Source organism: Rhodnius prolixus, unplaced genomic scaffold (genome assembly GCF_049639745.1).
Source record: "Rhodnius prolixus isolate KJV_2025 unplaced genomic scaffold, Rpr scaffold_3, whole genome shotgun sequence".
Taxonomy (NCBI): Eukaryota; Metazoa; Arthropoda; class Insecta; order Hemiptera; family Reduviidae; genus Rhodnius; species Rhodnius prolixus.
Genome location: NW_027411603.1, coordinates 33,643,637 through 33,668,506, shown reverse-complemented (window position 1 = coordinate 33,668,506; position 24,870 = coordinate 33,643,637). Strand labels below are relative to the sequence as shown.

The following is a 24,870-nucleotide window of genomic DNA, read 5'->3' as shown; positions in this document are numbered from 1 at the left end:
ATGTAATGATATAATTATGAAACATTTTTTTTAAATGCTTTCATTATGTTATTCGCTTTTAAAATGAAAAAAAAGGAAAGAAAAATTAAAAATAAATTAAGTGTATATATATGTATTTAATAATGTTGAATATACATATTTATTATGTAATTTATTTACATTGCTAGTTCTTTGTATCAATATTAGTTTATAATAAGTAGCTATCTTTTATATGTAATATATTAAAACATAAATTCCGTTTATAAATCTAATTTGTCCCTCCCAAAATTCAATTCACACATGCTTATATTTTATTTTTTTGCAATCAGAAGTCGCACAAAATTCAAGAATCCTGTGAGAGATAGCAGATTGAGCATTATTTATTTAAAAAAAAACAAAAATCAAAAAAGAGATTTTTCAGCAAGAACAATTAAGTCCAAGTTAAATTCATAATCAAGATTAATGTGCAATTATTCTGGATAAGCCCTGAAGATAAACTAATCTTTAGGTCGTAAGCTTGACAAAAACAAAATGAAAAATTTTAAGTCGGAAGGACGATCTTTCTCTATCAGTAATCAAAACAGATATGAATAGATTGCTTTAATTGCATTATATAATATTTTTTAATTTTTAAACTACAGAATGCCTTGGTAAGCCTTAGGGAAACCTGGCTACAGATGAGCTAACTCAAAACATTTGTGTAGATGACTTTATAAGAATAGGATAAATGAATACTAAAAACTTAAATTTCTCAAGCGGCTACTAGCTATTAAGTCCAAGTTAATTTAAGGCAGTGTGAGGCTGCCTGTGTGAACATTGATTAATATTGCCTGGGCATTTCGGATAAAAACCGTTTAGGCCCAGCTGCCAGCATGGACCAGGGCTGACAAGGTGCCCTCAAAGGACCTGACGGTCCTTTTACATAGTATCTAAAGACTGTTGTAGTACAAAGGCATAGTTTGTTCGCATAAATAGTTATAGGGTAAAGGCTGGCGCAAAAGATTATTATTATGCCGGCCATTCCTGAGACCATTTTAGTTATTTGATGGGCTACTGTAGATAGAGTAAGTAAATGAATGACAAGGGTACGGCAAGATAGTGACAAGGTACGGTAAGTTTGTAGAAGAATAAATGTCAAAAAAATGTAAAAATATTGAGAACTACTTTTGCATGTGAAGGACATATACTTCAGGAAAGAAAAATCAGAGCCTTCAAGCTTTTCACATTAGACCCTTTCGAAACTCTTTGCAAACGAACTGTACCAGAGGCTGTGGCAGTCAGCTAGAGGATTAACTACAGATCTAGATCGCTTTGGCACAGCTTACTGGCTGATCCCACAGAATCTATTCTAATTTAAATTTATGTCCAATATTTAGTTTAGAGTATTATATTCAGAAAGCAGGCAATGAATGGATGGATTCATGTTTCTAGTCACATATAAGATAGTTAAACCATTTAATCTTGTCTCAGGGTGTGGAATTTTATAAATAATGTACATAGTACTGCAATAGAAACGTAGGGTTAATTTTTTGTTTAGAAGGTAAAAAATATTGCCTTGACCAATCCTCAAGGATGATTCTATAGCTTGTTGTCGATAATTTTAATTTTACATTACATTTTTTATAGCATTTATTGGATAACTTTATTTTTCATATGTTTTCATGGGTTTACTCCCTTTGGGTTGCTTATGAATAACAGATTTAACAATACTATATGGTTCTGCTTTGTGAACTTCTCATCTAAATGATAAAAATTAAGATATTGAAGAAAATAATCTTGAATTATTCTAATAAAGGCAAAAAAATTAGAATAATTTTGTCCTTTAATCACTTTTTAAAAATCTGCTATTTACAATTAAAACTTTTCACTCCTTATTTTAAATGAAATAATAAATATTATTATGTTTCTGGCTGTTGGGAAACATCAACTGACTTTGGTTCTAAAATGGTAGTGGTTGGATGTATTTGTATGAATTCGGGCTGATACCAGTACTGTTGAGTAGTTTGAGGGCTTTGGTAAGTGTAATACGGTGTCCATACCGAAGGCTCCGATTCACTGGCATAATCTAGAACAAAATTTAATACTGACGAGTAACTAATAAATTAATTAGCGATCTTGTTGATTTATTGATTCGTAAAGGTGGACCACCAAATTTGAAAGACAAAAAATGGTAGGATATAGAAGGGGCAAATGTTTATTTGTTACTAAGAAATATAAAGGAAAGACATAGATAATTAATAAATTTAAAAAAAAATGAAACACTTAATGAAAATAATACGGTATTCTGCGGAAGGGTTGTCTAGACAGAAAGGAGTAGTTATCACTAATGCTACTCCAGCTACCCTGGGATTTCCCTAGCTAAAGTGGTTACAGAATTTAATGGTGTATACTCTTTCTAGAAATCCCTTAAACTCCTAATTTAAAGAGCTATTTATTGAATATTTGAGCTAGCGATGTGATATCAATTGGCGTTGCCAATATCAATTTACAGAATGGAAATATCAATTTTGAGATATCAATTTACAAACAGGAAATGTTTTAAACTTAGAAGAGAAAAACATTTAAGGTTTAATGGTTACTAAGTAGGATAAGTTTTAAGAAATAACATATTGAAAACTACTTACTAATTGAAGTAGGAGAAGATGCATTAGAATTTCTAGAATCAGACGATTGTTGAGGATAAGGTGAATGCCTATTTTGTCCTTTCAAACTATTCCTTTCACATGAAGAAGTTGTATAACCGCCAGTAATCCAATTATTTTCATCTAAAACGTATAAGTAGGAAAAACTACTTGTAAATTTAAGCAGGTTTGTAATTACATTGTTTCTCTTCTATCAATACATGAATAGATAAATTACTCGATCAAAAGGTAAATTCTTGGAGCAATATGGAGATAACTTTCAAACATTCGAATGTGCAAAAATTCTTGGTTAGTTCCTGGTAGTACTGTTTTGCAAGCCAACTCCCAACCTTGAGCGGTTACTACCTTAGCATTTGTTCATCGTTCGAATGATCTAGAAAGGAGGTGATTTTGGATTAAAGGAGTATTAAGAAGCATGAAGTACCAGGAACTGTATAATAATGAAAAAAAGGACGAGTTAAGAGGGTATTCGGCAGCTATATTTTTAAGACGCTACTGAAAACAAGCGGTATTATCCTGATTAACCCCGGAACCACTCCGATACTTGAATCATTTAATGGGTGAAGATCCGAAACCAATCAGAATGTAGAAAACGGACGATTCTGTTGCTATGAATATTAAGGTACATTATAAGAGAGAGAACACATTCAAACCTGCAAGTTTTATCCATTTAACCATAAATCATTAGATTTTAAATTTTTTTTGAACATTTGGATACGTACACTGGTTATGGTGAAGAGTATATTCCCTGTTTTGCTGATGTGTTTGATCTGGTCTTTCTTTTGCATCGAGAAATGCTTTAGCAAATGGGTTGTATTTAATCTTGAGAGACGTCACCTAAAAAATTAATTACATCTAAAAATATTTTATAATCATATTCTCTTACACTTCGATTTGTTTATGGCCAACAAACCTCTTCATTTTGATAGGCTGTGACTGCAATGAACTGTGTCTCTGGAAAAGCATATGCTACTACTTTTCTTTGATCAGTGGCGCCTACTTTTACAATGTGAACTCGAGGTTCATATTTATGTAATGAATTTAACATAATCTGCAATAAGAAATCCATAAATCATTATATCAAATGAGAGATTTTATCTACGATTTCTTACATTATAAATCACATTACTTAACTTTTACAGATTTCGTGGATCAACTTATTCGTTTTTCTAAGCCTGTTTTATGCGAGTCAAAAGCAAAGAAACTTCTTATATTCATTATTCGCAGAGAATTGAGGAGGGGTGGCAGCTTTATTCTGCCGTGATGTTCTAACCATTGTGAGTTTATATTTATCTACATTATTTTGTTTAATATTCGTTTATATTGTTTTTAAATGGCGACTACATTTATTTAAATACTTGTATAAATAAGAACTAATTGCTCTGTTTGTACTATAAATGTACTTTGTCAATTTTTTGTCGTATTAGGAGTGTACAGATATACCAGTCAAACATTTTCACCTTTCCAATGTACAGTTTTTTGTAAGTTGCATTTGTGCAATGATTAATATCGCCAATTAATAAGTTTTTTAAATAAATAAAATAATTAACTAACAACATAATTTTTTTCGTACTTGTCCATTCCCGTTGCTTTTGTTTGTAAGTTTTACTTTGGCGAACGAAACAGATTCTTTCATCCAATGTGCTCCAAAATTAGGACTCTCTGGATGAACATAAACCGGATTGGCAGGAGCTGTTTCCGCTTTACCGCCGGCGACCCATTCTCCATTCACATATTTCCACCTAGAAATGAAAGAATGTTTCCTCTGACAACCTTTAATACATACATACAAATACACATTTAAACATATGTATGTATTGTACTGTAAATTCATTATGCTCAATGTATGAGTAAAAAAAAACTACCCTCCTTCAAATCTTAGCGGTTGCGCTTAAGAATAAGATACTTATTTATTTATTTATTTTCATAAGGCGCGTTAACATTTGTCGTCAATGTGCCCGTAGCTTTTTCCAGTTCACTACTGGCTTCTTGGCAGTTTTCTTAGTATCAGTATTAAAAAGTAAAATGTACTTATTTTGATGTATCTTATTTTCTTAAATTGTGACTGGTTTCGGATTTCCACCTATCATCAAAGACAGATTCTGATGAATTACGTCAGTGATTGATAGAACTTTGGTACAATAAGCAAGTGTAAAGGAAGTTAAAAGCTTTGTAATGTAAATCAAATTCCATACCATACTAAAGTATCAATCTCCGATATGAAATGAAAATCCGAAAGAAGGCGGAATTAAAGAAAACAAGCTGTTTAGTATGAACAAAAACAATACATTAATGAGCATTGCGGACCTAACCACATTTGCAAAATATAAAAATAGTGTTAGACATATATAACATATATACATATTAAATAATAATTATTTTCTAGTAGTTATAACATTCCTTGCAATTAAAGCAAAATGGTGTTAATTTTTTGAGTGTGACTCATAGATTCTGATTCTGATTATTATTATTATTTTTGTGATTTAAGGCGCGTCAACATCTAAGGTTATTGGCGCCCGGAACTTTTTTCAGTCCACTGCCGGCCTCCGGACAGTGTTCTCTCGTTCTGATTATTAAATTATTGTACACTAAACATACATATTTTGATGTTGAAGTTTTAAAGAAAAGTGTTGAAATTTTTAATTCGAATAATTAGATATATATATTTAATTACCTGTGATGTTCAATTTGGACAAATTCCAAAAGGACCGTGTACATTGAGGTAGGATCCAGCCCACTTACTGATACTTTAACTACTGGAAACATACGCCTAAAAAACAACGCAAAAACGAATGATTTTGGTTGATAATTGTAATAATTATAAATAATTTAAAGCGAATACTAATAAATAACATAATCCTTAGTTTTGAGGTGTGATGAAAAAATAAATTTTGAGATCAGTTGACATCAGTATGTAAAACAAATTACAATTTTCAGAAATGAAAATTTATACTTAAGGTACACAAGAACCGTCTCTTACAACAATTTACAATTTTTCTGGTCATACCAGATATATGGAAGAATTGTCTTCATTGTGAGAATGGTAATAAATTTTGCGCTCAGAAGTCAAGAAGCCCTACTAAAATTAAATTTTTAAAAGTAAGAATTGCAGTTACACTTTACGAATAAAGTGGATTTTACAGATTTTAAGTAAATCGTTGGCCGTTTCACGAAAATATGAAAATACTTAATTTGTCCAAAAAGTTAATTATTGATGACCATTTTGTAAACATTTAAAACCACTCGTTATACCATAAATAGATGAGTCATTTGCTATTTTTCCCTTCTGTATTGTGTATCCAAAAATTTCTATTCTTGTATTCATTAAGTAATAAAGTCTATAGGCTATAGAAACAAGAGTCTAATAAACTAAGTTTTTCAAAACATGAACTTTTTGTAATTAAACAAATTTCCCAAGTTACACCTGTACACTCGTGCAAATCACTAACCATTCTATTCTAAAATTGTCATAGTTCGTTATACCTACAAATAGAGGATGTTATGGTTGGGTTTTGGGTTGGTTTTCATTGCTTTGTTTGGTTTCTGATTTCCAGCCTTTGGATTTATTCATTAAGTTTATTATTTTATAATTTTGAATAACTGAAGGTGGTGTTCAACCAATATTCTTATGTTGAAAACAAACTTTATCATCCATCTCAAAAATTTCAACATAGACACTCCTATAATTAATTAATCATGGTCATATTAGTAATATTGGTATATACGAGAGGTAAATTATATCTCTCTAGAGCGGTAAGAATCAAATAAAATTTCCTAATTACACTTATTAAAATAGGTTGCAGAATACCCGATTATGATTCGAAAAAATAACCGTTAATTTTTGGAATAATAGAAATGATTTTACAGAATATTTAATAATTTTTTAGAAATATTTATTAACATAAAACTATCTCTTTTAAAGGGATTTTTTATTATTTTACACAATAATCCGTGACCGAAGAAAAGTTCTTCTTAAGATACATTAGTTATGAGAATACGGAGCAAAATATTTTAATTTATGGAATTTTACAATTTTACTTTACAAGTATAGTCAAGCAGAAAGAGAGAGACATTTGTGTATACAAGTTGTTTGCAAGTATTTGCCGTTACAGATTGAATTTGTGATTTTCTTTTTAAATAATAACAATAGTTAACACCTATTTTCCCCTTCTGTTACATTGATTAACACTCTTAACAAGAGCGTTACCATTTATAAAACATTTCATCTCGTCATATTTGAAAACTTAATTTAAAAATTCTCAGTTAACACAATTGCTTACTATTTCTGATTCAACGGATTTTAGTTAAAAAGCTTTGGTTTCAGATAAAAAGATTTCATTTTGTAAGGGAAAACGATTTGGTTAGCTCTACAGGAAATCGGAGTGGAGAAGGTGTACATCGACCTACTTAAGGCAATCTACTCGAACAATAAGGCCTACATTATGTTGGAGAGGAGAGGAAAAGACTTTAGTCTAGAGAGGGGAGTGAGACAGGGTTGCCCTTTATCTCCTATGCTATTCAACTGTGTATTGGAAAATATCTTTAGAAGGCTGGATTGGGAGAAGAGAGGAATCTGTGTAGATGGTGCGTTCCTCAATCACCTTCGCTTCGCTGATGATGTTGTAATCTTCGCACCAAATCTGATACAGGCGGAAGAAATGCTAACCGAATTGCTAAAAGAATGCAAGAAAGCGGGATTAATACCGAATTGGAAGAAGACCAAAATTCTCACCAATGGGAGAAGGGAAGGTTTTAGAATCGAAGGAGAGGAACTAGAATTTGTAGAAGATTTTAACTATTTAGGACAAACGATCTCTTTTAATTGCAGGAGAGAGGAAGAATTGTATAAAAGGATTAATAGGGGATGGAAGAAATTTTGGGCACTTAAAAATATTTTTAAAGGAAATTTCTCGAATGAACTGAAAGGAAAAGTACTTACTCAGTGCGTTTATCCCTGCATTCTGTATGGATGTCAAACCTGGGCCCTCACCAAATACCTTTCCAATAGGCTCCGAATAACCCAAAATAAATTGTTGAGGAGTATGCTAGGAGTAAAGAGGCAAGAAAAGAAAAGTATTGTGGAAGTACGAAGGAAATTCGGTAAAATGCAGGATTTAGAATTGGAGGCCCATCGATTAAAATGGAAATGGGCAGGTCATGTGGCCAGAATGGAGGATAAAAGATGGGCAAAGAGAAGTTCTGAGTGGACGCCAAGAAATCGGAAGAGAAGAAGAGGTCGTCAGGTAGTGAGGTGGAGAGATGAGATTGCAGATAGAGTGGGTTGCCGGTGGTGGACCACAGCAAGAGATAGAGGTGTATGGACTAAAGTTGTGAAAAATTATTTTGAGATGTAACAGTTATAATTTATTAATGAAGAATTTAAATTTATTAATTTAGAAGAAAGTAATTTTAGTTATTTTTTGTTATAAATTTTGTAGCTTATTTTGTTTACAGTATATTACGTTATAAATTTTGCATACTTAACTGTTCATTTAATTATTTTTAATTACTTGCTATTTTTTTTCTTAGTATATTTTACTACATTCTATAGGAATTGTTAAATTGAATTGTACAAATCGAACTCTAAATCCTCCAATGGAGAGGCTTTTTCTCTGTAAAGGGTGTTAATAAAGCTTTATTATTATTATTATTAAGGGAAAACGACTGTGAAAACGTCTAATTTTACTTTATCATATTTCACAAGTTCAGAAAGGAATTGTCTTTAATATACATAATATTTCTGAATTATTCTTTTTTTTTTTTGGTATTAATGTTCCTTAGAATCAGAATTTCTTTTTCCATAAGGCGCATCAACGTAAGTCAATGTGCCCGTAGCTTTTTCTAGTGCACTACTGGTTTTTTGGCAGTTTTCTCACGTCAGACAACACTACTATCAGTATTAATAGAAGTGATATTTTTATTAGTATTATATTAGGTAAATATGATTTAAGAATTATTTTCATTTATTAATTCAGGTTTTTTTTTTTTCCATTTTCAGGATAAATTTACATAATATTAAACAACTTTTCAAGCTTTGCCGGAAAAATTGATGATGACTTAGCTTCACAAACTTGTCGTTCTAACATATTAAAGTTCCAACATATTTAAAACTTTTCCAAGAATATTTTATGATGAAAACACGGAAAAGCATTGATAGTTTCAGAAGATCTATGTTTCTGAAACTTTTCTTTAAATAATTGTTTTAGGGAAGTTGTGCGGGTGGGAAGAGAGTATACTTTCCTTTGTCTAAAAAGTAAATTAAAAAATAATAAATAAATAAAATAAAGTACTTGCCTGCCACTTTTAGTTACAATCATTTCATTAGTTAGAGCCTGAAATCTAAGCCACAATTCTCTGTCATCAAGCGATACCATAACGTCTTCTCCGTACAAATTCTCTTCTCCAACTGCTTCCATTTCCAAAACTAGCACAAGCACATAACAAGGAATTTTGCTTTTAATAAGAATACAAATAAAAAAATAGTGTAATTTAAGGTAGTTGCAAACAAATTTATACTTAAAAATATTAAATGACACAGGGATTTACAAAATTTATTATTTCTCGAATTTTAATAAAATGTTTAAAAAATAATATTTAAAGCTGCTATTAATTCATCGAATAGTTAACAAATAATTATAATTTTATCAATCAGAATTATGACAGTTTGCGACTGTGAGTCGACTCGCTCTCCTCGTTTGCGTCGTTTAAGTGATTTTCTACTCGCGTTCCATGTGTAATAACGTAGGCACTTCCGAATACTGCAGTGTTTTCGCAAACGCGTCATTTTGACATAACGTGAAGGAAGCAGTTAACGTTGTAGCCGGTGGATTCAGGTATTTGATGCACATTGAAGTCTAGGAACATTCAATTTAAATATGCAATCGGAAACATTGAAATGGAGTCGTAAAATATTTAGTATAGCATATGTTTTTACGTCCAACAGTTGGCGCTGTTTTTTTTTATAAATGTTTTTTCTTGTCACTGGTGCAACATTAATATAATAGGTACATAAAAACACGCCCGTATTCGAATGCAACGTTATGTCCAAATTTCAAAACAATTGGTAAGGAACTTTCGAAGATTTAAGATTTTGAACAAACCAACATTTATATTTTGATTTATATTCAGTTATATGCTCCACCCACTTTTTTTTAACGGCGGGAAATTTCGAAAAAGTAAAAAACACGTATTTAATCATTTTTAGTTTAGTTTATTTTCAGTGATTGACCCATTTTTTTAAACCCCTGTATCTCGAGATACAGCATCCAACTTTTGTTTTTCAAATGGAACGTTATATTTTTGGTTGCATATTTTTATAGTATTTGAGCTCCTAAAAAAAACAAAAAAATAATTTTTGAAATCGGTTAGGTTTTTCAAAAGTTATGGTAATTTAAAATATGAAAAACAAATTTCAGTTTACTGTCAAAATTACGTTATATTTTTTAAAGAATCTGTTCAAACAGAGGCACAATCAACGGATAGGCAAGCCAAAACTCTGGACTCCCTCGCTTTGCTTGTAGCAACACTTACGGTGGCGAAGTAAAAATCAATTAAAAAATTAATTAATTAGTGACTAAGGTATCTTGGTAATTATAATATTTTTGTAACTTTATAAAACAAAAAGAGTTACTGAATTACACAGTAAACCTAACATTAATAAGCGCCTCCCACTCTTTGCTCTCTATCTCAAGAACGGTTGATTGTATGAAAAGTTGCGTAGAACCAAATTTGTAGAGAATTTAATGCACTACAACTTTTTTAATAACTCTAAATGTCATTTAGGGCAAAGGAAACAAGATATTTAAAAAAAAAAAAAAAAAATTGCGTTACCTTTGACCACTGATTTCCGGTGACGCGTACTCGAGGTTCTATGAGACTTTTGAGCCAAGTTATAAAATGCCAAAACAAAGATTTATACAAGTTTATAGATTATTATCTTCCTAATTTGGCTGATGTGACTTGAGCATTTTGACATCCTTAGTGTTTTGACTGTTACTAAAGAAACCAATTTCGTAGGTCCAAAACATTTTATTTTATATTTTAATTTTCTATATACAATGAGCCTTAATGTATGTTCAAATGTATTTTATGTATTATTTTTGTTTATTTATAAATCTTACATTTCATTAGCTTGCTAGGTTTGTAAAATTTCACTATACAAACCCTGAAGAAGGAAATAAATTTGCCAAAACTTCCTAAAACGTTTTGTTTTAAACCAATTTATGATTGCTCCTTATATACTCAAAAAAATAATTCATCAAGTTATTATGTCGGCAAAAGAACTATCAGTATCAATAAACATTATGTACAATTTAATATTTAAAAATATTTGTACATTTCTACTTGTATTTGTATTGGATTTTATTTTATTGCACTAATGTATTTTATTGTTCTGTTGTTTTTATTGTGTTCTATATTATTTTAATATAAAGTATCAGTTATTTCAACTGTGGTTTTTTTTTATTACTATTATAATATTTATTATTAGTGTAGTAAAGGTTAACTAATAGTACTTCTGCATTAGATCAAGATATGTTGACCAAGTTATTATTATTTCATTCATTTTCCTTTTCATGATTTACTGTTTTTCTTTTAACTTCTGCAATTTGACTATTTTCTGTGTTTTAAATAATTAAGTATATTACATATTTTATTTTTTTGGTTCCCAAAAGATCTCCGGCGTGAAACGCACTTTCTCTTCCTGTAATTATTTACTCAGGCCTCACACGGTTAGGGGGAGCAGTTAGAGGCGAGATTGGCAAAGCTAAGATGCACTGTGATGCTGAGTTCGATTCCTGGACTATTCCTTGGATATTATTTAATGGTTAATTTGAGTATTTAATAGTTAAGTATGTTTGCTAGTCCCTCCGTCCACGACACCTAATTAGGAAATTAGACGTAAAGCCCGCCTAAAGAAATAGGCATCACTTTACTTTATTGTCAATTTGCCATTTATTCCATTTAAATCTAAAAATTAGTCTAAATAAATTTTGTCGTAGGAGATTTTGTTAAAGCGCTTCTTGGTTCCCTTTAACTTTTACGCCGAATAAAAACAGATTCTCTCAGATTTTACAGAATTCATTTAGAAAAATTTACTAATTAAAATTAAAAATTAATTAAACTAAAGATTTTTATTAAATCTATTACAAGAAAAAGTAAAAACATAACCCTACTTGCGACAAACTGTGCAGTTTGTCTGGTTGGCCAAGTAGTAAAGTAAAAACATTCAACTTTATTCAACAATTACTCTATTTTATTAATGTTTTTACTTTACATTCAACTTTATTCAACAATTACTCTATTTTATTAATGTATTGAAGAATCTAAAGTATAATAGAATAATTGCTATTTTACCAAAATAATATTAATGGTTAATTTATAAGGTATGAGATATGTGGGAGTAAACCAATATTAAAAATCTCTTTCAATTTTGTTTGGTCAATATTTGTGCCTATAGGACGCTTCGAACTTCACAGTCGGACTTCAGTATTTTAAAAATGGATATACTGGAATATCGACCGTCATAAAATTCTTCATACAACGGAAATTTATCCTAAGCTGATGGAGATTCATAACAAAGATGCTTCTTCAACAATGAAGAGATGAGCGGCAGAATTACAACGTGTTTGTAAATCTCTTGAAGGCGATTCACGTAAAGGACAGTCCATAACAATATCTGTCTGTTGTATTTGAAGAGTAACTGATCACTCGACTAGAAGATTTGTATGAGACCATTTTGAAGACAATGTTGAATGTCTAATTGAATGTTCAATGTGAATTGGATGAGAATTAGGGTTTTATATGGATGTTAGAGGTACAGTCGACTCTCGATAAATCGAAATCCAAGGGACTACAAGAAAAATTCGAATTATCGAGAGTTCGAATTATCAAGAAGTTTGAATTATCAAGAAGGGGGGGAAAAAAAATCGAATTATTAAGAGTTATTATTATGTATATATGTATGTACATACGTATATTGAAAATACGTATGAGCTTACCTAAGTTTTAGACATATATAGCCTCAAGTAAAAAAGTAAAAATAATGAAAACGACAGAAAAGAACAAAAAAATTACATATGTATTAACATTTCAATAAATAATAATATACATATGTACCTAATTTAAAAAATGAAGAACAGTTTTTTCTTTCAATGTGGCTTGACTTAGTCAAGTGACTTAGAATTGTAGAAAGCGTTGATGGTGGAATATTGAAAGTTTTGGCGATATCTTCTTTTTTTCGAACCACTTTTCACGGCCACGATACTGTTTTCTTTGTGGGACACAGTAAGGGAGACGTACTTCCTATCGTGACAAACTAAGAAAGAGAATTGTAAAGTTAAACTGGGCTGGAAGGAGGGAAACATTACGCAGGAAATGAACAATAAGCGAAAAATGAGAAGTAAACATTACTAGGGAAAATTAGAATTATAAAGAGGGGAAGCGGCCTCTTCGAATTGTAGAGCCTTCTCTCCCCCTGTTGTTAAGAAAAGGATTTCGAATTATCGAGCGTATCTAAATACACTGAATTTTTTCGATTTACCGAAGTTAGCAGCTGTAGAGTTCGATTTATCGAAAAATTCGAATTATCGAGAGTCGACTGTACATGTGTGACGGAGGTCCTTCGCCTAAAGGCACCTGCCTTAATAATAATAATAATATATTTATTATTAGCCTGAATTATGCTACAAATAAATACTGAAAACCGGATCATTTATTTAGATAAAATCAACTTTTCGCAGACAAGAACTTTCAGGAAAAATTGGTTTGGAAAATTTGTCATATTTTTAGAATTACTATATAAAAATTATCGAACCAATAATAGTGTAATCTATATTTTAATTCCTTTTAAAATATATTGGATTGAGATTAGGCAAAATAAAACGTTTGCTCGATACACATATTTTTATGTGGAAGCTACAAATAAAGAGATAAAACATTTCTTTTGCGAACGGTACGAAAAATTTTATTGTCATGTGTGTTAGGAATTTTTTAATAATAGGTATACCTACCTATCCCTTGGTCCTAAAATAGATTTATTTTATAGAATTTTGCTCAGTTGATTACAAGGATCTTATATCAATGGTATAGATAAATTTTCTATATTTCCTGAGAACTATTAAAATGTTTATTGGTTGAATTGTTTCGATTAGTTGGTTGACCAGAGAATTCATTTGATTGATTTCCCTTTTCCATAATTTTTCACAAATAGGAACCTAAGATTATCTTTAAACTGGGTAGTTTATGTGCTGTAAACTAATACTGTTCAAATAATTTTCAAGGACACATTTAATGGATTTGAAGGTTTCTTTCAGTTTAAAATGCCCTTTAAATACTACTTGAATTTATTGTTTTGTCACCTTAAAGAAGATAAAGCAATACTAAAATTCCAAATGAAGGAAATTGTCTTGCTGGACTAGTGACTACAAAATGATTTTCCTGATATATATTTTTTTCTCTTTGATAATATGGAGATATGTTTAATCTGGAATAATCATTAAACTTATGTAGTGCAAACCTTTATCGCTTTATCACATTGCGGATTATTTAAATTATTCCGAATAACAGGCAATTATTCAGAGTTAAAGTTTTGGATACTCAATGCAGATGAAAATTTCGTAAGAATTTATTGCATGTCTTTATTTTATTAATAAATGGGTAAAATAATAAGTCTTTTTTTGGCAGTAATAAATTAAATTGTCTCTTAACAAATGATTGGGGCTAATCTAAACTGAGGACGGTCAGCGTTTCTTGCATATATCTTCCCAAATTTTATTTTGTAAGATCCCGAATTGGTGCCGAAACGCAAATTTTTAGTGATTGAACATTTCTAAGAATTCCTTTTATCTCAACAAAATAATTTACAAATAAGACCATAGCTAAGCGCTACATGAAGTTTAGAAAACGTACTAGTTTTGTTAAAATATACATAATTACCCAGAAAGTAACGAAATTTAACCTAAAAAGTGCAAATAAATATTGATTTATTAGTTTCTATTACGGGAAATTTTTAGAACCCCTACACTGAATAACATTGTCACGTAACATGTTAGTTTTGTTCGTTATTACTGCATAATATTATAGTGAAATGCAGCGAGGAATTATTTTTTAAATGATGTGTCAATTTGAAAATAATGTTTGTTTAATATTTTTTTTTGTCAAAATGGTCAATTTGTATGGAGTGATGTTTGTAAACTGTAGAGAAGTAGAAGAAGAAATCTAAAATCATAGTTTAAGATAACACAGAAGAGAGGAGGGCTATGTTGACGTACAAGTGTTAATGATAAAACTGTCTCACCTGGGGAATATACACTGGTCTTAAAGAATATCCTTTTCTTTCAAAGTTGGTGAACTGTGGACTACCAATTGACAAGTAAGTGCAAACTAGACTAGTCTTAGGTGCTACAATTTATGGTGGGGATTCTTGGCTAGCTCATTGGATTTTATAGTGCTCTTCAGCATATACTATTGGTCTTTTTTACTTAAGTCACGCCTCTTATGGCTTCAACTAAAATTTCTGTTCAAACAAAAGATAGAAAGAAGTAAATTGTTACTTCATTTTTTAGAAATTTTGTTAATCTTAATCATAAGACAGCTAGGACTTCTTCAGAGATAGATATTGTAGGCTCGCCTGGAAAATGGGTATACTTCTGGCTTTCTACTGTAAAAAATAAAGAATTTTTTTAATATTTTTATTCTTTCCATGTGAAAATAAATGTTAACAAATTGTGTTTAGGTGCACTTAACATACGATTTTCGGCTCGATCATTATTTGGGAGATACAGTGCCGAACAAAAGTCTGCATACACCCTGAAAATTTGTCTTTTATCTCGGTTGGAAAGGATATCTCGCGTGGCTTCTTTGAATAATGTTTGCAATGTTACGATATGAAAATCCTTGATTATTTAATTTAACTATTAATCTGCGTTCTGACACAGGAATTTCCTTTCATTGGTGAACCATTTTAAATAATAATAAATTCTTAACTAACTCAGATCCGCCTATATTCACGTTCCAACTAAAACTAATAAATTTGTAAATATTAAGATTTACCCTAACTAGTAAGTATTATTATAATATTGAATTGTGGACTTTTGTTCAGGCATGAACTCCGATCTTTTTATTTATATGCAATGGGAGATGGCAGAGGTCTTTTCATCTCTCATATATATATACGAGGTGTGTTCAAAAAATAGGGTGAATTTTCATTTTTCTTAAAAAATATTTATTTATTCATCGATTTTTATTTTGTCTCCTTCAAAGTAGTCCCCCTCAGATATAATACATATGTGCCAGCGTTTTTTCCAATCCTCGGAACAGTTCTGATATGCACTTTTTGGTATGTCCTTGCGCTCTCTCAGCGATTCGGTTTTTATCTCCTCAATCGTCGCAAATCTCCGTCCTTTCATGGGTCTCTTCAATCATGGGAACAGGAAAAAGTCGCAGGGCGCCAAACCAGGTGAATACGGTGGCTGAGACATGATAATGTCATTCAACAATTCCTGAGCGATGCTCATGCGACGGTTTTTTTGATCAAAATTCAGCAATTTTGGAACGAACTTCGCTACTACACGCTTCATGCCCAAAATTTCCGAAAAAAATTGCAGGACATGTGCCAACCGATATGCCGACAACCTCAGCAACTTCTCTAATTGTGATTCGACGATTCTTCTCAACATTTTCATTGGTTGTTGATGTGCTGGGGCGTCCAGGGCGAGCGTCGTCATTCACATCTTCTCGACCTTCTGTGAAAAGCTTGTACCACTTGTAAACATTTTTTTGACACAGAGTACTCTCACCGTACGCCACTCTCAACATTTCAAGTGTTTTTTAACACTTAATTCCATTTTTTACACAAAATTTGATTCAAATTCGTTGATCCATTTTTTTCGACAGAAGAAAATCGCCGAACTCGCAAAACACTTGTCTTATTTATGCCTCTAACATACAAACTAAACATGCTATATAGCTACAACTTTGAAAATATGTTCGAGACAAGAGTACCAACATAAAAAAAAAAGACAATCGAAATTCGAATGTACGTAGCCCGCGAAATTTGAAAATTCACCTTATTTTTTGAACATACCTCGTATTTAGTAACAATAGTTACAAATGTTTAAATCACATTTTTACTCTAATAATTCTTTATTTTGAAAATTCCCGAAATATTGTGGCGTATGTAGACTTTTGTTCGGCACTGTAGATACTATTGCCTGGAAACACCAGGATTTTGTTATGTGGGATAGGGACGGAGGAAGTAGGTTTATTTATCCTTTTAAAATAATTTTCGTTAAAACCTTTTCTTGCCTCATTTTCTGTACAAAAAAAAACTGAAAATATTTAATTATTCCCAACATTCTATATTTGTGACAAAATAATTGTGACCTTAAGATGTATTTACTCGATTATTTTGGTTTCTTTGGTCGTTTTTTAAATGGAAATGTGATACATAAAAGGTATGCATGACGGTGAAGTTTTTGCAGATAATGATTTTAAAAATCTGAAATATTTTGTTTGGAATATTGTGAATCCTGATAAAGTAGAGAAGGGATTAGTTTGAACTGGGTTCCCATGCGAAGACCTTGCGCTAAGATCCAATTGCAGGCTCTTGGATCTTATCAACCTGTAAGCATTTTATAGTACATTAATTAGTGATGGACAGTGTTATCTGTAAGGAGAGAACACTGCCCGAAAGCCGGCTGTGCAATTAAAAAGGCTGTGGGTGTAAATGGCTTCAGATATTGTTGCGCCCTAAAGTAGAAAACAAAAAATACCGTTGAGGACTTGGAAAATGTTTTCGGCAGTTCCTCAGGTGACATAAAATGCAAACGTACATAACTTTTAAATTTCTTTTACTGCTGTAAGAGAAGGTATTACGATTGTGTCGAATTTTTGGAATTGCATTTCCACGGAAATACACGTTTCAAGGTTTCCCCCAAAAAAGTGATTTTAGCTAAAGTTCTGTGTGTATGTAAACCAACGTGAACAGTTTTAATTAGATTGGAAGTTTTCCCTCAGTAGTCAGAAACATTAAAAATTATAATGTGCATGAACTCTGAAATTTTTATTTATTCTTAGATTTTCTTAATTTAACCTGCGCATTACAGGTTTGTGGCAACTTCAGCAATTCACTGACCTGCAGCCTAAAATATCATTGATTTTACCTTGTTAATTTTCCAGATCGTAAGATGATCAGATGCTAAGGTGATCCAGAATCTATAACAACATAAGTCGGACTATCGTTGACTCCGATACAATATAGAGGCTTCTGTAAGTAGTTGCCTAGCAGAAGCAACAGCCTCTCTTCTTGGAGCATACGATCATCCTGGTCATTTGATATTCTCATCGGTCCCCAGCAGCAATCTTAGCTTACTCAGCTCGCCAATGATTAATTGCAGCTGTTTTAGCCTCTATTTTTAGCTATGTTCAATCCGTAGAGGAATTTGACTTCTTTTTCTTTATACAACAGGTTAGCCTTTTCGTTTCCGGCGACTACACTATGACTTGGTGTCCATTGGAGTGCGATCATTGTAGTTCCGCTTCTCAACCTGTGCACAGCTTACTTTGTGCTGGTTTCTGACAAAACATCTGCGGTCGTTGACGCTTAAGCAGGCCGCTAATAACTGCTAGAGAGTCTTATGCCAAATAAAATATGTATATAGTATAACTATATATTTTTTAAATTCCTGCTCAGAATTCTTTGGCAGTAATCATGATCGCTGTAAACTCGCCATTGAGGCAATCTTATTTACAGGTTCTGTCAGCTGAATTAAAAATAATGGTCTCCAGCGCCTATCATCCGTGACGATCTATCCATATAAAAGTGAAGTCACAGTAGGACCAAGTAGCACGTTCTGCGAAAGTACTCATTGCTTTGAGTTTGAGTTATGGTGATTGCTTTCTAACCAATTCCGCCAAATTCAACCAGCCATTGGTGCGCTGTAAAAAAGTTTAGAATAACATTCTCTGACTTCAACCTTTAACAAAAATTTGCTCACTAATAATGGAAATGGCATTTAATAAAAAAAAGAAAAATAAGTCATGTTTAGTAACTGATCGACGCTATGAAGTGAATTGATTCGATTCTATCTAATGTAAGACTATGTGTGTGATCTACCTCTGCCGGCGTGATCATTTTAAAGCTAAAGGTGTACATATCAAATATACTGGACATTCTAGGAGATCTATAATCCAGTACTGGACAATCCACTTCTTTATGGATTTCTAAATCTGCCCAAATTATCAATACTTATTATTCATTTTATACTCATTAATTTAAGGCGCATTAACTTCTGAGGCCATTGGTTCCCACATTACGGACAGTGAGCGATAAGAAGCTTCTATGAATAAGAAAATCAAATGGCAGCCAATTGCAATCGTACCCGGAACTTCTGCGCGTAGTTAATCCGGAGTCTCTCAATTATTATTCCTTAAGCGTGTTTATTAAAAAAAAAAAAGAAATACAATCACAAATTGAATTCCTAAGCATTATTAGAATTTTATTTTTAGGTTAACTTGTATAAACATCTTCTTAATTACCTGAAAAATATAAACAAGATAATTAAAAGAAAATTTAACAATGTTATTATTTTCAGAAAGTAGCCAATTATATATTTAGTAAAACATTGCGCATCCAGAAAGGTTTAAGGGTTGAAAACCACCGCAAATAATTAAAAAAATAAAAGTTTTTTAATAATATATTATCAAATGTATCTGTGACTTAGACTATGATATCCATTATTTCGGGAATTCCAGTTCTAATACAGGATTAAATGGCTTAACTCAATTACGTTCTATAGGATGATGAATCCATCTGTCTGCATTCTTAAGTTAATTCTCTGATCCAAAGTTTATATTAGATCAGATTCCATGGGTATTAACTAGTCAGAGGTTGGGCCGCAACTTAGGAGAGCGAGTCCAGTCATGTCTGCATGATTAGCTTTTAGAGTTTGGAGAGGAAATCCTGAGTAATTATTGAAGACATAAGATTTTCTTCTTTAAAATTCTAGAAACTCAGTCATAAAAACTGTTCACACTGGCAAGAAATACTTTGCTAAATTGTCCAAACAATTATGGCATGTGAAAAATGAGAAAAGCGGGTAGAAATGTGCATTTCACAAAGTTTAGGACACACGTAGATATGAACAAGCAATGAAAAAGGAGTTTGTTAGCCAGAAGAGCTGCCTCGCTTGTTTACATATTCCATTAAACCTAGGTCGTACCTTCTGTAAAGACGTTAGTAATGTGGCAAAGAAATTAACAAAAAATGTATTATTTTTTAAAAATAAAAACATTAACCCTTAAGAGGAAAATCTAATTCTTACAAAGAACCAGTTAGGAAAAGGAAATAATAAGAAAATATGATAAAAAGAATCAAAATTAATATTGAATTTTGCCAAAAATGTTTATTTTTAAAATTAGCAATCACCTTAAGTGAGTAAATTCTGTGATGTAGCTGAAAATTTAAAGCATATAGTTTTAAATTATAATCAAAAAGAAAATCGTCGATAGATAGATCCTCTTTTCTTGAGGTAGATACTGTTTTTCAGAGGAGTGTGAAGGCGATGTTCTCACCAACACTTCTACAACGATATTATACACTCTGCAACAATACCGAGGGTTAGGTCTGCTCCCACTGTTATTGGGTTAGCCACTGTGGAGCATTTGTCTATTGCCCTCAAGTTCCCTCTGTTTCTCGATGCGCAATTCCAACTATGTTTCAGCTGTTGAAATGAAGATCAATCTATTAGCCGTTTAAGACTTGGTACTTTCGGAATGAAGTAAGATACAGTTTCGTGCATGGAGAATAAGGAAGTCTCTTGCGGAAATGGCATTTGATGATTGAACAAAAAAGAGCGACAAAAATTAGAATAAAAGTGTGAACATTACTTTAAACATATGTTACTGCCTTTGCTGGTGAGGTGGACATTTCGAGGCAATTTGCTGCGAAATAATAAATTGCAAGTTGCCAACATCGTCTTTGCCTAGTAAGATAAATAAAAAAAGATAATCAATTAATCATATCAGGAAAGTTCAAAGAATAATTTGTAGCAAAACTAAATCACATAAATGTGAAATTATCGTATTTTTTTTCCGTATGGGGAAAAAGTCTAGTCTACAAAAGGATCCTATTTGTTGTCGGCAAAAGATCAAAGAAAAGAAAGAACAGGCAAATTGAAAGCAAGAAAGAAAATAAAAGAAGATGTGGGGGATTAACAGTTTTATATTGCTTTCGAAAGTGCAATCTATGCAGGTAAACTGTGCAAGTGCACTATGCATGGGAAATTTTATGTTCATACCAGAGTTCAGTACAAACGAACAAATTTTGAAGGTACTTATAGAGTTCTTTTTTGGTACATTTATGGAACTATTCATGTTCTCATAGAACACTTTTCTTGTAAAGAGGGTTATACTTATCTGTGCAGGGCAATTTTAGTTGAATTTCATTTGTTTACATAATGTAATAGCCTAATAATGACACAATACACATTAAATACACACAATAAAATACATAATAAATCACAATAATGAACAGCTAACTCGTTGCCCACCAATGTAACTTTTTTGTGAAGTAAATATAACGCTTAATTTCCAAGATTTGTCAACACTGCTTGATCGAAAGTGTGAATATATTGAACGATTAACATATTACATTATATTGCAAACTAATTTTGAATAGGTGACTTGAAGTAAGTCACCTATGGCTCGGAAACGTGGGTTTTGACCAGAGCAGTTGAGCAAAGGATACGCAGGTGGGAAAGAAAAATATTAAGGAGAATATTTGGACCTGCGAGGACAGAGGAAGGCTTCAGAATCAGGACGAACCAAGAAGTGGCTGAACTGTTTGGTGAACCTGATATTGTGCCTTGCATAAAAGCAGGAAGACTGCGATGGTTGGGACACATACACCGAATGGAGGATACAAGGGCTCCAAAAAGAGCGTTGTATGGGCATCCTGGCGGAAGAAGGCCCCGAGGCAGACCACGGCTGAGATGGCTGAGGGACATGGAGGAAGATATTGAGGCGGTCGGCCTGCAAGGTTGGAGAACGGCTAAGAGGGACCGTGAAAGGTGGAAAGCTGTTGTGGCTGAGGTCCAGGCCCTTCATGGGTTGTGATGATCAGGGAGTGAGTGAGTGACTTGAAGTAAGTTTCCAGAGTCGCCAAAACTAAACTTCGATTAAGCTCATGTTCTATCTTTATTGCTGCTTGCAGAGCTCAGCGTGAAGCTCAAGATTTGTTGTAAGAAAATGTTTGAACGTTCATACCAGATTTTCTGTAAAGTTTCGTAATTCTGGCGAAATTAAGAGATTCGTCAATGATAATATTCGTAATTAAATTAGTGAAAATGTTGCGAATTTTGTACACCAGATTATTGTTTCCATAGTAACTGTTTAACAAAAACTTTTGAAGGTGAAACAAATTTACAGGAAGAAGATATACGTCCAAAGTTATGATAGAACTTCTTTATTATAATCTCGGCAAAGTAATAAGTTAATTAAGTTTATTGTAAGTAATAAAAGATGTACCAAACTAAAGCTCTGTTAGTTTTATTACATCTCAGCCTTAAGGTAATAGCAGTAGCCGTATTTGGATAGGAATAGAATTAAGAGCTTTCATTTAATATTGAAACATATTATGTATTGCCGAGTTTTATTATAAAATGGAAATAAATAATAAAAAAAAAAGTTACAGCACAAGGTTGTCACGATCGCATGCCGAGGAGTGTACAACGTCAATAAAGTAATTTGGTAGAGGTATGTATTGAGAAGCTGGCACTCTCTTTATGACTTGATTTGAGGCGGCACCAGAAGCCGCACCGCCACTCCGTCACCTTAAGCTACCTGAGCGTTGGAGTAAAAGTGTTTTACATCATTATCCTGAATTAGGCTGTTTTTTCGTCTTTTCCTACCGAAAGTTTGAATACATTTTCTTAATTTTCCTTTTTTTCATAATAGTGGTACGTTTTAAGGGAAAATCATAATTAAACATTTCTAATTTATCTCCTATATCTTTTGGAAGCGATTTCACGTTGTAATATTTACATATATTGTAATTAATATTATCGCATTGTTCTTATGTTTTTTCAAAATACGATACAGGATATCTCACTTCAACCTGCAACCACACGCTAATCCTCCAGCTCAAAATCTTTCTTCAAGGACTCTTCCTGACAACCCGACAAGACGCCTTAAGAGACAGTGGACTCCTCTCTAGTGAAGAGAGTGACTAATAGTTCAGTTTCTTGCTGTGTTACCACTGGTTCTCCACTTGATTCTGCTGATCACTTTTATAATTGGTACTTATAGCACTGATTGTAGATTGAAGAGAAAATGGCCACGCGATGCACTTTTATAGTGAGCTTAGTATATATTCACGATAATTGAAGTGACACCACTGGGTGCCTTCTCCGCTCAAATAATCCTGACATTGTGTTATCATGTACCACATCTACCTGTTGTGATAATTGTTGCAGTAGTAAATTACAATTAAAGATTAAAAAAAACAAAAAAAAAACCTGTACATTCTATGTCGTATTACTAACTTACAGACTTCCTCTTCTAGGTTGTAGCATTGTGCATGTTTACTGTAAAAAAGTTAATCCGTTTTTCTGGTTAAAACTAGGTGCCATACTTCCGATTTAAAAGTGAATTTTAAAGATAAAAGGCCAAGTAATCCTGGGAGTAAGGCAAAAATGTAGACTTCTTGAAGAAAATCCTAGTCTAGAAATGAAGAAAAGAGCTCTAGGAAAATGCCGCATAGAAACGAATGAATAAAATTTACTGCCGAAGAAACCTACATTTCTAAGAAGTGTAACAATCGCAAATGGTTAATGGAGGATGACCATTTGCCACTTTTTGCTTGGATTTTTTTAAGAAGTTATTCATGTTCTAGGTGCCTTCAAGCTCAGATGCTACGTGGTATTTCTGAGACATGTTCAGTTTCACTTCTCCAACTTCTACAAAAAAAGAAAAAAGATTAATGATGTATCTATAATTCAGGGAAAAGCAGTTTCATATAGGTTAGTTCAACAATGTTCTTTTTAACAATCTTTCAATTAATGACGTTCGCAAACCTGAGTAGTAAGAATTAGGAAACTTTAAATAGTATTCACTAAAACCAAACATAATTATGATTCAGCAAGGTTAAATAACGCGCTGCGGTGATGTGAGTCGAGTTTGCGTACCTACATACCCATCTTATGAATATGTTTACGCTAGTAATTAACACGTTGGCCGACCAAGGCAGAGAAAACAGAGAATCCCACTTTAAAAGTTGAATCTTTTACTAGTTTGTACGTCAGTGTATTCGAAACCAAATACTCTCTTTTCAAGATTTTTGTGTGAAGTATTTATCCTTCTTTTTTCACTCAGATTCTTTGTTAGAACATTGTTTTCATTAGTATTCAGATTTACCATAACATAAGTTATGTTAACTGGATTTTCTCCCTCCTTTCCTAAAATTCTTGACAAAATTTCTTTTTTTAATACAGGAATTTTTTAATTAGGCAACCCTTAATTTTGATGAAATTAAATATCAAAATTAAAATTAGAATAATATTAATTTCAGCTTGAACGAATTCTAAAATTAAAAACAAAATATTGTTATTCACACTTAAATAGTTGCGTTTTTAAGAAAAATTCAATGGAATACATAGCAATGTTATAGTGATATAATAGTTTTTGAGATACAGAAGGTTAAATTTTGAAGATTTCACAAATCGTTCAAATTTCAAACCTCTATATCTATCTTGTATTGTTGCGATTTTAATTAATTCTTTACCGAATAGTAGAGAATAGTTTGGTCTATAACTGGTGTAAATAGCAATGTTTTCGTGACAATAGTTAATGAGATATTGAAGGTTAAATTTTTGAGGTATTGTAAGTCCTTCAAATTTCAAACATCTATATCTCTCTTCGTTCTTTTCCGATTTTAATGAATTCTGTACCGAATTGTAGAGAATAGTTTGCTTTACGCCTAGTTTAAATAGCAATTTTTTAGTGACAATAGTTGTTGGGATATTGAAGATTAAATTTTAGAGGTTTAGCTAGTCCGTCAAATTTCAAACGTTTATATCTTTCTTTGTACTGTTGAGAATTCGACGAGTACTTTACCAAATTGTAGAGAATAGTTTGTATTATTAGCAATCATTTAGTGATTATAATTTATGAGATTTAGGAGGGTAAATTTTGCAGGTTTTCAGATTCGCTTAAATTTGAAATCTTTATATCTTTTCATTTTTTTCAGATTTTA

The 24,870-nt window shown here is 32.0% G+C and overlaps 1 protein-coding gene across 1 annotated transcript; it reads right to left on the bottom strand.

Annotated features, from left to right (window-relative positions):
- Positions 1 to 96: 96 nt before the first annotated feature.
- Positions 97 to 15,032, bottom strand: byn (T-domain transcriptional activator brachyenteron). The gene is made up of 8 exons (XM_074126342.1): positions 14,917 to 15,032; positions 8,916 to 9,045; positions 5,296 to 5,391; positions 4,195 to 4,363; positions 3,535 to 3,672; positions 3,344 to 3,458; positions 2,604 to 2,744; positions 97 to 2,044 (listed from the first exon to the last, which is right to left on the bottom strand). The coding sequence occupies exons 2-8, from the start codon at positions 9,035 to 9,037 to the stop codon at positions 1,878 to 1,880; spliced, it is 948 nt and encodes a 315-aa protein (XP_073982443.1). The 5' UTR covers positions 9,038 to 9,045; positions 14,917 to 15,032; the 3' UTR covers positions 97 to 1,877.
- Positions 15,033 to 24,870: the final 9,838 nt, after the last annotated feature.

Bases quoted from the DNA above. Each gene is read 5' to 3' on its own strand.
- byn (XM_074126342.1), bottom strand. From the start codon at position 9,037: ATGGAAGCAGTTGGAGAAGAGAATTTGTACGGAGAAGACGTTATGGTA. The intron at 4,364-5,295 runs GTAATTAAATAT...TTTCATTTCTAG, and splicing joins GTCCAAATTGAACATCACAG to GTGGAAATATGTGAATGGAG. The intron at 3,673-4,194 runs GTACGAAAAAAA...TTCTTATTGCAG, and splicing joins AAAGCAACGGGAATGGACAA to ATTATGTTAAATTCATTACA.